The 17,513-nt window shown below is 37.0% G+C and overlaps 1 protein-coding gene and 1 long non-coding RNA gene across 7 annotated transcripts in view; both read right to left on the bottom strand.

The window, feature by feature from the left end:
• Positions 1 to 17,513, bottom strand: part of Pcnx1 (pecanex 1) — a 171,897-nt gene that overhangs the window by 113,610 nt on the left and 40,774 nt on the right. For all 6 annotated transcript variants that reach the window (XM_048362358.1, XM_048362361.1, XM_048362362.1 and 3 more), the window contains exon 3: positions 5,505 to 5,610. In XM_048362358.1, coding sequence (XP_048218315.1) covers positions 5,505 to 5,610 — 106 coding nt within the window. The remainder of the gene's footprint in view (positions 1 to 5,504; positions 5,611 to 17,513) is intronic.
• Positions 8,941 to 14,245, bottom strand: LOC125363281. The gene is made up of 3 exons (XR_007213205.1): positions 14,235 to 14,245; positions 14,172 to 14,177; positions 8,941 to 9,075 (listed from the first exon to the last, which is right to left on the bottom strand). It is a non-coding gene; the product is annotated as an uncharacterized LOC125363281 (long non-coding RNA).

Genomic DNA, 17,513 nt, shown 5'->3' with positions numbered 1-17,513 from the left:
CCAGGAGCACAACAAATAGGAGAAAGACTCGACAAATGGGACTACTACAAATTAAAAAGTTTCTGCACAGCTAAGGACATTGCCACTAAAATAGAAAGACAGCCAACGATATGGGAAAGGATATTTACCAGCACAGCAACAGACAAAGGCCTGATATCGGTCATCTACAGAGAACTCAAAAAACTAAGCCCCTCCAAGCCCAATAAACCTATTAGGAAATGGGCAAAAGAGCTAAAGAGAGACTTCACAAGAGAAGATATAAAAATGGCAAAGAAACATATGAGGAAATGCTCAACATCCCTGCTAGTAAAGGAAATGCAAATAAAAACAACCCTGAGATACCACCTCACCCCAGTTAGAATGGCCTATACTCTGAACTCAGGAAACAACAAATGCTGGAGGGGCTGTGGGGAAAGAGGAACCCTTCTCCATTGTTGGTGGGAGTGCAAATTAGTACAACCACTTTGGAGAACAGTATGGAGGTTTCTCAAAAAGCTCAATATAGACCTACCCTATGACCCAGCCATACCACTCCTAGGCATCTATCCTAAACAGCAAAATCCAAGATATCAAAAAGGCATTTGTACTACCATGTTTATCGCGGCACAATTCACAATAGCTAAAATATGGAAACAACCCAGATGCCCCTCCACAGACGAATGGATCCAAAAAATATGGTACTTATACACAATGGAATACTACATAGCGATTAGGAATGGTGAAATATTGTTATTTGCAGGGAAATGGTCGGAACTCGAACAAATAATGTTGAGTGAGACAAGCCTAGAACACAGAAAACAAAGGGGCATGATCTCCCTGATATATGACTGTTAACAAAGGGAGACGGAGAGACAGTAGTGACCAAGTCTGTGAATACTGTATATGTTCTTGATACATTGTATATTGCATATATGTCAACCTGACCTAGACAAGGGATAGAAAAACAGGTTGTAAGATATCATAAGAAATGTACACACTGCCCTACTATGTAACTGCACCCTCTTTGCACAACACCTTGTAAAAAAATTTATGTCCAATTAATTAAAAAAAAATAAATAAATAAATAAAAAATTTAAAAAAATAAAAAAAAAAAACAAACAGAAGGGGGAGATGTGGGGCACTGCCTGCAGCGCTAAGAGGCGGTCCTGGCAGGGGCCGCCTGCCTGCTAGCCCCGCCTCCACCACATGTATGCCAAAATGGCACTGGGCAGAACCCAGGGAGCGGTCCTGTGGGATGTGACGTTAGCCCTCGGAGGAGATCCTGTGACGCTGCCCTTGGATGGACAGCTCAGATCAGCCTGTCACTAGTGTCTAGCCACTCCAGATCCCTCCCCTTCCTGCCGCGGTTACTGTCATATAAACCCCTCACCTGATTAAATCGTTGGAATTCCGAGAAGCTTTCCCCAAGAACGCCCGCGTGTCCTGTGTCCTCTTTTAAGCGTAAGAGGGGAGAGAGGCATCTTCGCGACTACTCACAATCCAAGGCTTTCACATGGGGCTGCACCCCAGCTGTTCCACCCGTGTGACAGGGCGGAACACGCGCGAGGGTGAAAGGGTCCAACAACCAATAGATGAAAAAACTTAACTCCATGTTAGCCTCTTCACAGGTGATGAAACAGATTATTTGGCTGGGTCAATCTTTTCAGTGTTGTTGGTTTTGTTTTCTGGGCTTGTTTGTACTGTTTTGTTTCGGTGGCAGTACTCAGATTTGAACTCAGGCCCTTTCATTGCTAGGAAGGAACTCTACTCAAACCCCAACCTCTTTGCTTCACCTCTCCAAAGAGTAATACTAATTATGTCCACCGTATTTTTCATTATAAACAAAATAAAATAAAAACCCTTAACACGCTCAACACTGGTGGCTCACACCTGTAATCCTAGCTACTCTCAGGAGGCTGAGATCTGAGGATCACAATTAGCCCAGGCAGGAAAGTCTGTGAGACTCTTATCTCCAATAAACTACTCAGAAAAAGCCAGAAGTGGCGCTGTGGCTCAAGTGGTAGAATGCTAGCTTTGAGCACAAAAAGGCTCAGGGACAGTGCCCAGGCCCTGTGTCCAAGCTCCAGGACCGGCCAAAGTAACACTTAACACCCACAAAGTGCAATATATAGAGATATTTACCCATTTTAAGAGTTACTATTTTTTTTTAAACTTTATAGTTAGGGGGATAGGTATGTGGCTTAGTGGTAGAGTGCTTGCCTAGCATTTATGAAGCCGTGGGTTCGATTTCCTCAGCCCCATGTAAACAGAAAAGGCCGGAAGTGGTGCTGTGACTCAAATGGTAGAGTGCTAGCCTTGAGCAAAAAGAAGTCAGGGACAGTACTCAGGCCCTGAGTTCAAACCCCAGGACTGGCCAAAAAAAGAAATTTTACTTAGGACGCTATGCATTTAGTGCATGTGCATATGTTTTAAGTACACTTTCACTAAAACAAGTGGGACCAGTTCTAATTGAAATGGTGCCAAGGGCTGGGGATATGGCCTAGTGGCAAGAGTGCTTGCCTCGTATACATGAGGCCCTAGGTTCAATTCCCCAGCACCACATATATAGAAAACGGCCAGAAGTGGCACTGTGGCTCAAGTGGCAGAGTGCTAGCCTTGAGCAAAAAGAAGCCATGGACAGTGTTCAGACCCTGAGTCCAAGCCCCAGGACTGGCAAAAAAAAAAAAAAAAGAAAGAAAAGAAAAGAAATGGTGCCAAGTACTGACCACTACTATGGTCTTTTTCATCCTCCCCTCTGCAAAAAAAAAAAAGAAAAAGAAAAAAAAACATTTTAAGGTGTGGCTCTTCAAAATATCACTGGAAAGATATGTTGTTGTGGTTTTTTTTTAAAGGATATCTTCCTAGTGTAATCTGACATTTTCTACATGTTAACAAAAGAGCCAGGAATATAAAACATGTAGCCATCCTTAAGGATTAAGTCATTTCATTCTATTAAAAGAAACTGAGGAAAGCACAATGGTTAAAAAAAAAAACCACAGGTAGATGATACTAATAACATTTTTTCAAACAAAGATTGTAAAACTTAGAAAGTTCCAATGTAATTAATGTGTCCAATATAACCCTTTTTCACAGTATTTGTTTCTTCACTTTTTTGTAAGCAAATATTGTTCATTTGGGGGAGGATATTCAGATTCACATAAAAATAACATCAAAATCTAAATAGCAACTAGGTATATTCTAACACATATCTGGATATATTATAAACAAAGTAAGGAACTTGGTTAATTTTCTTAATTTAAATAGGCTGAAGTATTTTTTTTCCTTTAGACTTTTTTCTTAGGCCAATGATCTAATTATATTGTGCTGGACTGTCTTTTCTAGGAAGTAGTAGTGCCAAGATTTGTTTTAAGAGGCAGCAAATAATTTCACATTATATATTCTAAGAAACAAAGACCAACGTGCAGAAGCCTAATGGCCCTTTACTTTCTGACAAAGGTTATGTTGGAGATATATTTCAGCATGCAATCTTAAAACTTTGAATTAAACAGATCTGGATACAAGTAAATATTTCTATCATGGAGTAATCGAAGGCAATATGTGTTTCAGTAACATTTTTTCTGAAAGATCTACAAATGAAATCTATTTTAGGTATGATTAGTTGCTCCTCAGACTTCAAAAATGTTTAAGTTGTTCTATTTACTCTTTTAGGGTGGTGTTTATTAAGGAGTCTATATCATCATTTGAACTTTCTCCATATATGACATGAAATTATGAAGAATGAGATTTAGGCATATCTCATCTATGAAATATAGTAATGATCAGTTTATCAGAGACAGAAAAAACATCAATATATTTGGATATATCTAATGGAAAATAGCTTAAAATTTCTGCAGTATAGGTGGATGGAAGGCTATATCCAGGAAAAATCATATTTTCTGAACATAATAGGAGGCCTGAAGCAGATGTCTACACTTTTTATTTTTAACACACCAATATCTCCCATTCTATCAGCTTGTGATGTTAAGGATACAAATTTAAGTTCGTATATGTTCTGGTCTATACTCAAATCACAACTGAAACCAACCACTACTATTCACTTACTTGAATTGTAAATCATGAAATTATAATTCAAATAAATATAAATCCTCTATCCAGGTATATCAGAAAATAAGGTACTTCTGAATTATAAAATATGCCATTTTTAATAATATTGGTCTTCTATAGTATAGAGTGACATACAGATAGTTGAATACTATAAGATAAGTCAGGAAACTGAGGTCTGCTATTTATTTGTTAAGAAAAGGGTCAAGTCCAAATTCACCTCTGAAGTTTAATTGAATAATTAGCAGTCATTAATGAAAGTTACTTCATACAAGGCAATATATTAAACAGGAGAAATAGGAAAATCTACTTCTGCAGAGGCTTATAAACTACCACATATCATCATACATTAAAAACAAAGGACTGAGATATCAACCATAGGTCTTTACTAGAGGCAGACTATAATATCATTGAAAATTTGAATAGGAGGTGGTTTCAAGCATAGTTAGGCCAGAATATAAGAACTAAGTCTTCCTGTGGATCAGAAAGGAAGAAATAGGAAGAATATTTTCAATCCACAAAGTTATGTATATAAAAACAGGAATGCTAGAGTGAAAAAATGCTGGAAGTAAGGTCTAGACACTGACAGAAATCAGCAATTTATTCTGCACACTGATGACTTAATTTCACAGCTACACAAAATTCTGCCAAGGTTACTTTACTTCATCTAATAAAGTCGTCTGTTGAGAAGACAAGCAGAAATAGCTAGGTTGAGGACAAGTGACAGAACTTTAGTGGAAGAAGCAAGGTTAGACATGAGAACAAAATCTATAGACAACTACTCTCAGTGAAATGTAAGTTATATAGCAGAAAAACAATAAAATTCATCAAAAGGAGATCTACAATTTACCTCTTGCTCTACCATTAACATTTCCTAAGTTGGTTCATTTGGGGGGTTTTTTGGCCATGTTTTTAAACTCTGTATCATCATAGACATCCGTGCCATTCTAATGACATTCAGATGACATGAAGGTAAATAATAGAGCAAGCTAGAAGCTAAATTTCTAAGGCAGTCATCCCAACTATGTTGATCATATATGTAAGGTTATAAGCATGTTCTTACACGCAAATATGTACTTATTAACATGAAAAATCAGTTAAAATAAATACATTAATATAGTATATATTTTTTAAATGCTCATCAGAAACATAAATATCACCTAGTACTAGTGGCTCATGACTATAAGCCTAGGAGTCTGAGATCTGTAGAATCAAAGTTCAAGGCTAGCACAGAAAGAAAAGTTCTCCTGATATCATTTACAAAATAATAAGCAAAAAGCAGAGCTGGAAGCAGAAGTCAAGTGGTAGAGTGCCAGCCTAGCAAGCCAGAGTCCTCAGTCAAATCCCAGAACTACAAAAATAAATAAAAAGATAAACAACTGACTGTTACAGACCTGAGAATCGACTCATACTACTTCAAGAGAGAAAGGAAAAGGCAAAATATAACTGTATATGATTCCTACCTGGTTGCTTGGATCAAGCCCAGCGTAAGAATTTCTTGAACTGCAACCAACTGGAGGGGTGGCCTCTCGAATAAATTCAGACATTTCAATCCCTCCACCAGGATCACTGGGCAAGAAAAATAAAATTTTTAAAAAGGCAAGTTATCATTATTCTAACACCAATTATTTTCATTTCTTTAAGTTTGCTTTTTTCTGTAAACTAAATGTTCTGATTTTCTAAGGAGGGAAGCAAAGAATGATAATTCTTCATTTACAAGTCTGAAAACTGGAACTATCCTGTTTGAAAATACTACATGCTCTTACCCCAAACTGTCTATACCCAATCCAATATCAGAAGTGGCCTATAGTATAATAAATATATCATTATATATGCCATAAAAATCACTCTTGCAAATAAATTGTTGCCTTTTGTTCCCCAAGAACAAAGAGAAATTGGCCAACTGTAAACACAGAAAGTAATCAGATATCACATTATGTGATGTCTCCATGAGATAAGTCCTTGACTAAGCTGCATGACACAATGAGGAAGTGTAAGAGAGCAATCATCCTGGTTTCATCATTTGTATGTGCATTTTTTAAGTAAACACAACTTAATTAGGATACTAACTGTTGTACAGAACTGGAAACCTAAGACTTGGTGTTTGCTGAGTTAGTAGGTATAACCTAAAATAGTAAAATGATGCTATGCAATGACAACAGGCATTAAATACTAGGTTCTAAGAGCTAGTGATTCCCATCTAAAATACTTACAAATAGTGGGAACCTAAAATTGGGAAAAAGGAAAAAATAAATCTCACAAAATTTCAAAACATTAGAAAATACTATGTAATATTTCCTTGGAAATAAAACTCATAAGAACAATTCATAATCCTGCCAGGTATCAGTAGGCTCACATCTGTAATCCTAGCTACTCAAAAGACTGAGATCTGAGTATCACGGTTCAAATTCAGTCCAGGTAGTAAAGTCTCAGAGACCTTTATCTCCAATTAACCACCAACAAGCTGGAAGATAAGCTGTGGATCAAATGGTAGAGCCACCAGCCTTGAGCAAAAAAGCTCAGACAGTACTCAGGCCCTGAGTTCAATCCTCAGGATTGGCACAAAGAAAAACAAACTCATAATCCTATTTTTTACCCAATTGTGTTTACTCATTCTACCAGGCATAAAAAGCATTCATTTTTTGTAAATACAAGGTAGAAGTTTTAGTACATAGGCTGAACATTATAAAGAACATAAAGTCTCTTGCCACTCATCACCTAATGAACCTCATTACTAACCAAAAAAAAAAGCAATCAAAATTCTTATAAACCAACCTTCTCATCCCAAACTGTTAGAGGATTCTGAGTAATGCTGACTCTATCCCCTTAGGCCTAGGGGGTTATATCTCTTGGCCAAAGTCATTAGAGCCAATGTTTTGGTCACTGAGATTAATTCTAAAATAAGCACAAACCCCAACTCAAGCTATTATAATTTGGACTAGGAGTGTCTATGCAGACTTAAAAGCTAGAACTCCAACAGCCATCTTACAGCCATAAGAGCCTGTACAAAAATCTAACTAAGAGAGAAGAACCTTGTTAAAAGAAGCAGTGCCATGAGATGGTTGTTTAAACCTCTGCATCCTGACACACCTAGAGATATCTCTCACATGCTTACTTCTGAACAATGTGAGTCATTAAGCTTGTTTGGGTGGAGTATCTTATAAGCAAAAGTTATAAGTAAAAGGTAATTTATTAACCTGGCACCAGTGGCTCACGCCTGTAATCCTAACTACTCAAGAGGATGGATGAGATCTGAGGATTACGGTTTGAAGCCAGCCTGGGCAGAAAAGTCTGTAAGACTCTTATCTCCAATAAACTATTCAGAAAAAGGTAGAAGTAGCACTGTGGCTCAAGTGGTACAGCGTTAGTCTTGAACACAAAGAGGCTCAGGGACAGTGTTCAGGCCCAGATTTCAAGCCCCAGTACCAGAAAAAAAAAAAAAAGATTATTTCTTTCCAAGCATATCTTTTGTCAAGTATTTATCACTACAGAAGTTTACATTATACTGCTTTTATTAGTTAAAATCTTATAACTATAATACCCCAAAGTTGCTTGCTTTATATGTTCCAAACTCTCAGCTATTAATTATATTAACTAATTAATGCTTAATAAGGAAAACTAGCTCTCTAACTTGTATATTTTTATTTATAAATAGAAAACAGCTGGGCCCCAGTGGTTCACAGCTGTAATCTTAGCTACTCAGGATGCTTATTTCCAACACAGAAAAAGCTGTAAGTGGTGCTCTGACTCAAATGGTAGAGTGCTAGCCTTGAACATAAAGAGGATCAGGGACAACCCCAGGCCTAGAGTTCAAGCCCCAGAAAAAAGAAAAATGAAAAAGAAACCATTGAAAATTAGTTACAGCTAAAGACTAGGGAGCCGGATATCTGGCTTTGGAGCTTGTGATAGCAACAAAAGAGCAAATTTAAAATGGGTAATGTTTAGAAGGCAAGAAGATTTTTGTTTAGCAGTATACCCAGTGCTACACTGTAATGCAAGACTAAGCCTCACCTCCATGGTCTGTTCCATGGGAAGACAGATCAAACAGCTGGATTACTTACACAGATGTCAACAAGAACAAAGCATCACCTAGGTAGAGGATACATTGATGGAGTATGGAGAATCCCAAAAAGTATATCCCTGGAACAAAAATGATCTTCACTGGCATTAAGAAGAAGGGGAAAAGAGCAGATATGATAGCTTATCTTAAAAAAAACTACAAATGAGTAATAGCCACTGCCTTACTTATTGCAAAACAAATGTCTCATGGCTTCTTAATGTGTGCCACAATTCAATTGATTTCTAACATCAGCATTCAGATCATGAATGGCTGACAGAATATTTTTGGCCGGTCTTGATTTAAGTATAACTGGCTTGTGGTTAAGTGAGTATGATCTTTAAAAAAAAATACTGTCTGTTACAAGGTCCAGGGGGGGAAGGAGGTTCCATGTCCCCCCAAGAGTCCACCACTGAGAGGCAGTCTCAAGCAAAAAGATGGGTTTATTGGGGAAGCAAAAAGCAAACTGCCCAGCTGGGGACATAGCACAGACTCAGGAGCTGAAACTACGCCCCTGAAAAGCAAGCTGACCAGCTAGGAACACAGAACAGAATCGGGAGCTGCCCCCATGCCCATGAGCAGTCCTCAAATTGGGGATTATAAAGGTAAAAGCACAGCACAGATGAAGGGGCTTGGCGCAGGGGATAGGGCAAGCAACATTAACAAGCAAGCGTGGCACAAATGTAGGAGGTTGAGGCAGGGGGTAGAGCAAGCAACAAACAAGTTAAGCAAGCCATTTACAGAGGCAGAATTTTGGGGTCAAGTTGACCTAATCTACTCCCCGCAACATTTCCTACCATGTTTCCCTAATCAAAATGGCATCAGCTCTGCTCCCTACAACAGTCATTGTTTTCCCTTTCTGTGAAAAGACTGGACTTAGTAATGGTCAATTTTTCAGCAAGATACAGAACAATACAGCCTCCAAATCTGGATTTAGATAGCTAAATATGAAAATATCTTAAAATACTGAGGAAATCCTAACCTGTTCAAGGCAATGGTTGACGATGAGGAAGCAATTTTTGGTTTGATATGACAATGTAATTAGAATTCCCTGTCTCTGAAATCTGCCTTTTACTTATTGAAAGGCACTTTATTGTGACTTATTTATAAATGTCAAATAAAGAATAACATTTCAAAAAACTAGTTACAAATTTAATGGTCAATTCAACGCACAAATAAATGCCCATGTGTAAGTGGCATATGCTAGTTTAACTTCTCAGTGTTAACTCATACAAGCTTTATAGGCTATCTTGAGAATATTTTTGTGACTTGAACAAATAACAATTTAAATCACTATTATCAAACCAAGTTATGGATGATAAATAACCAGTATTGTTACTGTCATGACTGCTTGAATACATCCTCATAGCCAGATCACAGGAATCAAAGGATAGAGGGCAAAACAAAAATAAAAGAATATGCAACATCACAGAAAGGATTAAGAGTCTTCTCATCTTGTCTTATTTTCATGTGTATCAATTTTATTGACATATAATTCAGAAATCTTACAATTATAATTCAGTGATTTTTATAGTATTCATATTTTGGAAAGCTTTATTACAATCCAGTTTTAGAACATTTTTACTCCCTCAAAAACTTTTAGCCATTGTTGCTCCACCCTTTCAATCCTCCCAGTAGTAGTCAACCATTCATTCTGTACATTTCATACTAATAGAATTATATAGTATATAATCTTTGGTGACTTCTTTCCCTTGCCATGTTTTCAAGGGTCCTTCACGTTATACTATACAATACCTGATTCCTTTTAAAAGTTAAATTATATTCCACTGTGAGAGCCCCCAAAAGCCAAGCTGTAAGACTCAAAAGGATTGGGAAGCTGGAATGCCTCCTCCCAACATGAACTCTCAGAATGCTGGAGTTTCCTAAAAAGGTCAATCAGTCCCAGCTTGATAGGAATTCAGATTTCTATCCTGGGTATGGGCTAATTCCACCTCAAACTTTCTGGGAGTTTAGGGATAGACAAAAGCCTGTGCAAATTGCAAGCCATTTACTGCATACATTTACTTCCTAAGATAAAGAAGTTATTTATCAATTGAGCAGGATTGTATCACATGCTTGGTGCTTGTGACTTCAAGGATATTAAGATTGTACTGCATTATTGGTACTTGTGAATTAAAAGATATTGTGACCCCATTTTCTACATGTACGCCTATATCCTACTCAATAAATATCGTGAAAAATGTACCCAAGACACCTGAATCTGGCAGAAGGCTTCAGACCCCTGGTGCCCCAAACTGCTCAATTCCAGGTCTGCTGTCTGTTACTGCCATGTCCCCAGTCGCAGCAGGTACAGATAGTCTACTATATGAATAAATTGTATTTTTTTTATTCAGTCATTGACAAGACTTGCCCACTTTATTTACATTACTTCTCTGTCTAGTTCAAAACTGAAAAGTAAACATCCATGTCTAGAACAGGATTTCTTAACCTTGGTCCTACTGGCATCTTGGGGCCACATTCAGGTTTGTAAAGGACTGCCCTGTGTATGGTCAGCTGGCTAACAGAATCCCTGCTAGCAGCATCCCCGACTTGTGACAACTGAAAATATCTCCCACCACTGCCAAATGTCCAGAGAGGCAAAATCATCGCTAAGGGAAAAACAATGGTCTACATCTAATACTGACCAAGGGCAAATATAAGGTGGGTAGAAAGAGTTATTAAAGAAAAAAAAAGACAAAGGAAAAAGGGGTCAACTCCAATATTTTAAGAATTCTCTAATAAAACTCCCATACTTTGCTCTTCTCTTCACATGGATTTGGTCACAAGGTCACATGGAGTTTTCTGCCCTAGTTGGCTTCAAACCATAATCCTCTAGATCTCAGCCTATTGAATAACTAGGATTACTGGTGTGAGCCACTGACTCTCAGCTTAGATCTGTCTTTGATGTCAATTTTTATGAGATTTTTACACATAATATATTTATATGTGACCCTGTGACCTTTCAGCCAAGCTGAGGTGGCCTAAATATAGCTAAATACATGAATGGCCTTTTAAGAGTTTTCTTAATTAGCAAGATTTGCAGATGTTTAGCCATGGAGATTTCAACACATACCTGGAAAGTATAGTAGTTTATAATTCTCACAGAAGCAAAGTGGTCTACTGCAGTAAGCAATACACCAAATTCAGATAATCTCTACCTCTATGCCTTAATTTCCCCATCTGTTAAAAAGAAAAAACCAGATACAGGGAAAGACAGAAAAGCAGAAGGGGTCTAATCTAAATTACACTGGAGATTTCACAAAGTAACTCGTTATTAGCTACTCATGTTCAAATTTTGGTCAGAAGCTTTACTGAATCATTATACTGCAAAGTCTATAAATCGATTATGATGCTCAGAAAAATATGGATAGATAAAAACAAAGTCCTTAAACAGAATTAATCTCCCTCAGAAAGCTTAATTTCATGTAGTCTAAACAGATTTAGTTTACAATATTACAGGTATTACTACCATGAGAAACAGAAAAATATGATCTGTCTCCACAATATTTGCATTCAAATCCTTAAATACAGTGCCCTAACTTCTCCAGAAGCTTTAAAAATGTAATATCAACATTGAATCATTAGGACTTAGTCAGCAGTAAAAAATTTAAGCATTTTTTAACTGATGTACTATGCAAGAAAAATCCATGAAAACCATAAGGCTCAAGCAATCATACTATTCATTCCTGCAACAAACTGATTGCTCAATGTGCCAATGAAGAGTGATTTTATACATTTTCCTATTCATTTCTTTCCTCAGAATAGATTGTAAGCTTCACAAGTAGTGAGGTGAGGAAGAGGAGATATCAATAACAAAAACCTACAGCGAACTTCTTAGGTATAAAACTTTAAAATACTTTTTAAGATTATATAAAAAAAGGATATACACCATACTTTTTCAATTTAACCTGGTATTATAGTCATAGTCAAAGGAGAAAACTAACAAGATAAATAAGGACCAGAATGGAAGAAATAAGGACGAGAATGGAAGAAATAAAACTGTCATCATTTACAGAAAATAAAAAAATAACCTATAGGGCTGGGAATATGGCCTAGTGGCAAGAGTGCTTGCCTCATATACATGAGGCCCTGGGTTCGATTCCTCAGCACCATATATACAGAAAATGGCCAGAAGTGGAGCTGTAGCTCAAGTGGCAGAGTGCTAGCCTTGAGCAAAAAGAAGCCAGGGACAATGCTCAGGCCCTGAGTTCACGGCCCAGGACTGGCCAAAAAAAAAAAAAAAAAAAAAAAAAAAACAAAAAAACCTATAAACCAAGTATTGTCATTATAACAGTTTAATAAAAATTGTGGAGATGAGGTAAACTACATGTAAGAGAGAAAGAGAAAATATAATTTTAAAGTATTTTCAAATAGAAGAAAAACTATAAAATACTTTAATAAATCTCATTTTACATAAAGAAAATGATAAAAAATGTTGTTGAAAGAAATTTTGAAATTCAAAGTAACTGTAGAGATTTTAATACTGAAAAGATATAAACATTCAGCAGAGGGACCTATATTTTCAAAGCAATTCTAATAAAAACACTAAGCTTTAAAGGACTTTCCCTTGTAGAATGTAAAGTTTATATCAAGGAACAAAGAGCCAAAATGAGAAAAGTTGTGCAAGAATAAAGCAAGAGAGGTTATCCCCACGAACCACTGACAGCCATACTATAAAGCTAGAACAATTAAAACGGTGTAATAAGGAAACAGGAATAGACACCAGGTCTGCCAAACACAGACAAGAGCCCAGAAACATACCACTGAGTATGGAAACTTAGTTGACAACAGAGAGAATATTGTGCGTACTGAAGAAAAGAAAGTAGTCTTTTACAAATAAAAATGAAGTCTGAATTGATACATGATACTACCACCTAAAATAATTTCAGATAGAATTGAAATCTGAAAAAGAAACGTGAAATCTTTTTTTTTTTTTTTTTTTTTTTTTGGCCAGTCCTGGGCCTTGGACTCAGGGCCTGAGCACTGTCCCTGGCTTCTTCCCGCTCAAGGCTAGCACTCTGCCACTTGAGCCACACCGTCGCTTCTGGCCGTTTTCTGTATATGTGGTGCTGGGGAATCGAACCTAGGGCCTCGTGTATCCGAGGCAGGCACTCTTGCCACTAGGCTATATCCCCAGCCCAAGAAACGTGAAATCTTAAAGACAATATGAAAGCTTGTTTTTCTTCAGATTCTGTGTAGGAAATAATTTCCTAAACACAATAATTCTAACTATTTAAAAAGAAACACTGCATTATATTAAATTTAAGAATGTAGGGTAATTGTAAGAAACCATATGAAAAGCAAAATGACAAGCCACAAACTAGAATATATTTGTAATATATGTAACTAATAAAGTAACAACATGACCATATTACAATTTTGCTTAATAAATTAAAAGACACCCTCAGGTCCTGCACCTGTGGATTCAATCAAACATGACCAAACATACACACACACACACACACACACACACACACACACGTCTGTACTAACATAAATTGTTTTCTTGTCATTATCCTTAAACAATATAGTATAACTACCACTTATACTGTATTCCATATTGTAACTAATCTATAGATGATTGGAATACACATGAGACTATCATGAGCAAATACTCTTCCATTTTATATTTGAAGTGAACTTTAATGTCAATAGGCTGCCATGAAAACAATTCTTAGCAGATACCAGAGGACCAAAATATAAGTATGTGACATGTAAACCTCTTATAAAAATTGACATCACAGACAGATATAAGCTGGGAGGCTGAGATCTGGAGGATTATGGTCTAAAGCCAGCTAGAGTAGAAAGATCCATATGACTCCATCTCCAAATAACCAGCAAAATGCCAGACTAGAAGTGTTCAAGTAATAGAGCATCAGTATTGAGCAAGAAAGCTGAGTGAGAACACAAAGCACTGAATTCAAGGCTCAATAACAGTGCACATGTGTACATGCACACACAGGCACACACACACAACAAATACAGAAGACCACATTAAAAAATAGTGGCATATAAATAGAAAATGTTATAAACCAAGAGAAAGTATTTGATACTAAATATAAAGAATTAACACCCTTCACTAAGTTTCTCTTTTCTCTAAATCAACAACAAAATTACTACCAATGAGAAAACATACAAGTCACAGAATAATGTATGATAAGCAATAAAACAATACAATATAAAACAATAAATATTAATTAAATATAATAATATAAATGGCAATAATATAAGAAAAATACTTTCAATTCACTAGTAATCTAAAAAACAGAAATATTAAACATCGAGGCAACTATTACAAGTTAGTCAAAATACTATATAGTCAGGGCTATCAAAAGTACAAAACAGACCCTCAAACTGTTCTTCATAGCAATTAAATGGTGAAATAATTGGAATTTGGGAAATACAATAATTTATAAGCAAGCTGAGCACCAGTGGCTCATGCCTGTAATCCTAGCTACTCAGGAGACTGAGATCTGAGGATTATAGTTCAATGCCAACCCCGGCGGAAAAGTCTGATCCCCAGTTAACCACCAGAAAACCAAAAGTGGCACTGTGGCTTAAAGTGGTAGATCACTAGCCTTGAGCTGAAGAGCCTCAGGGTCAGCACCCAAGCCCAGAATCCAAGCCCAACAATGACAAAAAAAAAAAAAAAAAAAAAAAGCAAAGTCCCTAACTTTGAAAAGCTTATAAATGTAAACAAATAATTAAGATAATTAATATTATAAGAGTAAAATACTTGCTCAATGAACAAAGTAACCATATAACAAGTTGAGAAGGAACTAATTTTTGTATACTGGTCCTATGAGCTGTCCCTGAGTTTTTGTGCTCAAGGTTAGCACTCTACCATTTGAGCCACAGCTCCAATTTTGGTTTTCTGGTGGTTAACTGGAGATAAGGGTATCAAGGAGTTTCCTGCCTACACTGGGTCTGAACTGAGATCTTCAGATATCAGCCTCCAGAGTAGCTAGAATTACAGGCATGAGCCACTGGTGCAGCTCGAGAAGGAATAGAATTGCAAAGGATAAGCAAAGGTTTTCAATGCACTAGAGAATACACAGAAATAATAATATACCTTAACAGAGGAACATCTGTTTTTTCATTATGTTATTCACACCTTAAGTCACTGAAATTATACTGAGTAGGATCATGACACAGTGTTAAAAGCATGGACTAGAGCCTGAGCCCTTGGGATTGCTGAATCTTTCTCACCTTGGTTTCCACAACTGTTAAATGAGGAATTCCGACAGCATCTACCTTGCGGAATTATTTTGAAGACTGAATGAGTTTATGTAGATGTCAAATGTCTGACATCTATATTTGAGAGTTATATTAATTAAACCTATTATTTCTATAAGGTTATAAGAAACTTTTGTCTCTAAATAAAATAGATCCCTCTGTTGAAAAGACAAAGTTGGTGAATCCAAAGAATATTACAATGTGACTGAGCTACAGGTGAATACTTCAGCTGGGATAGGAAGGGAAGTCTCCAGGAGATGAATTCTACTCAGTCACAAATACTAAAAAGTCGGCCTCATAAAGTTTGAGAAAAGTTTTCCAAGGTTAAGAATATAAATTGGGAGAGGAAGGGGAAGGTTCAAAGGAATGGAGGAGAATGATGAAAGGAATAATATCAATCAAGATGCACTGTACTTATATGCTGACATGTTGAATGGTAACTCCTTGGGACAACTACTTAAGATAATTTTTTTAATTTATTAATTGAACACAAATGTTTTTGACAAGGTGTTGTGCAAAAAAGGTACAGTTACATAGTAGGGCAGTGTGTACATTCCTTGTGATATCTTACGCCCTGTTTTTCTTTCCCTTCTCTAGGTCAAGTAGACATATATACAATATACAATGTATCAAGAACATATACAATAGCCACATGGCCAAGCCCAAGAAAATTCGCCTAGGGCTTTAAATGTAATATCGATATTAGACAATATGTTGATAGTAGTCTTATATGAACGTACATACATAGCTTTTGAGCTATTGTATTCCATTGAGAGGCCAATTTTTTACTTTATATGTTGAGTAGTTGTTTGGTTTTAGTTACATACTGTTGGGTCGCTGCCCCAATCCTGTGGGACATACTATTTGACAAGCAGTTTTTGGTTTCACAGACCTGGTCTCTACTGTCTCTCCATCTACCTTTCTTAACAGTCATATATCAGGGAGATCATGCCCCTTTGTTTTCTGTGTTCTAGGCTTGTCTCGCTCAACATTATTTTTCGAGTTCTGACCATGTCCCTGCGAATAACAATATTTCACCATTCCTAATCACTATGTAGTATTCCACTGTGTATAGGTACCATATTTTTTGGATCCATTCGTCTGTGCAGGGGCATCTGGGTTGTTTCCATATTTTGGCTATTGTGAATTGTGCTGCGATAAACATAGAAGTACAAATGTCTTTTTGATATCTTGGGACTTGCTGTTTAGGATAGATGCCTAGGAGTGGTATGGCTGGGTCATGGAGTAGGTCTATATTGAGCTTTTTGAGAAACCTCCATACTGTTCTCCAAAGTGGTTGTACTAATTTGCACTCCCACCAACAATGGAGAAGGGTTCCTCTTTCCCTGCAACCCCTCCAGCATTTGTTGTTGCCTGAGTTCAGAGTATAGGCCATTCTAACTGGGGTGAGGTGGTATCTCAGGGTTGTTTTTATTTGCATTTCCTTTACTAGCAGGGATGTTGAACATTTCCTCATATGTTTCTTTGCCATTTTTATTTCTTCTCTTATGAAGTCTCTCTTTAGCTCCTTTTCCCATTTCCTAATTGGTTTATTGGGCTCGGAGGGGCTTAGTTTTTTGAGTTCTCTGTAGATGACAGATATCAGGCCTTTAGTCTGTTGCTGTGCTGGTAAAGATCCTTTCCCATATGGTGGGCTATCTTTCTGTTTTGGTGGCTATGTCCTTACCTGTGCAGAAACTTTTTAATTTGTAGTAGTCCCATTTGTCGAGTCTCTCCCCTATTTGTTGTGCCCCTGGGACTCTATTCAGGAAGTTCCTTCCTGTGACTATAAGTTCTAGTGTCTTTCCTACTCTGTCCTTCAGTCGTTTCAAGGATTCAGGTCTGATATTGAGGTCCTTGATCCATTTTGAGTTGATATTGGTGCATGGTAATAGGCTTGGGTTTACTTTGAGTTTTCTGCATATGGCTGCCCAGTTCTCCCAGCACCAGTAGTTGAAGAGGCTATGTTTATTCCATTGTTTGTCTTTAGCTCCTTTGTTGAATATCAGCTGACCGTAAGAGGGCGGTTTTATTTCTGGATGTTCAATTCTAATCCATTGGTCTTCCGATCTGTTTTTATACCAATATCAGGCTGTTTTTGTTATATTGGCCCTGTAGTAGAGCTTGAAGTCTGGTATTGTGATACCTCCTGCACTGCTTTTTTTGCCTAGAATTGCTT

The sequence above is a fragment of the Perognathus longimembris genome, chromosome 14, assembly GCF_023159225.1.
Source record: "Perognathus longimembris pacificus isolate PPM17 chromosome 14, ASM2315922v1, whole genome shotgun sequence".
Taxonomy (NCBI): domain Eukaryota; kingdom Metazoa; phylum Chordata; class Mammalia; order Rodentia; family Heteromyidae; genus Perognathus; species Perognathus longimembris.
This window is presented reverse-complemented; position numbering and strand designations above follow the sequence as displayed.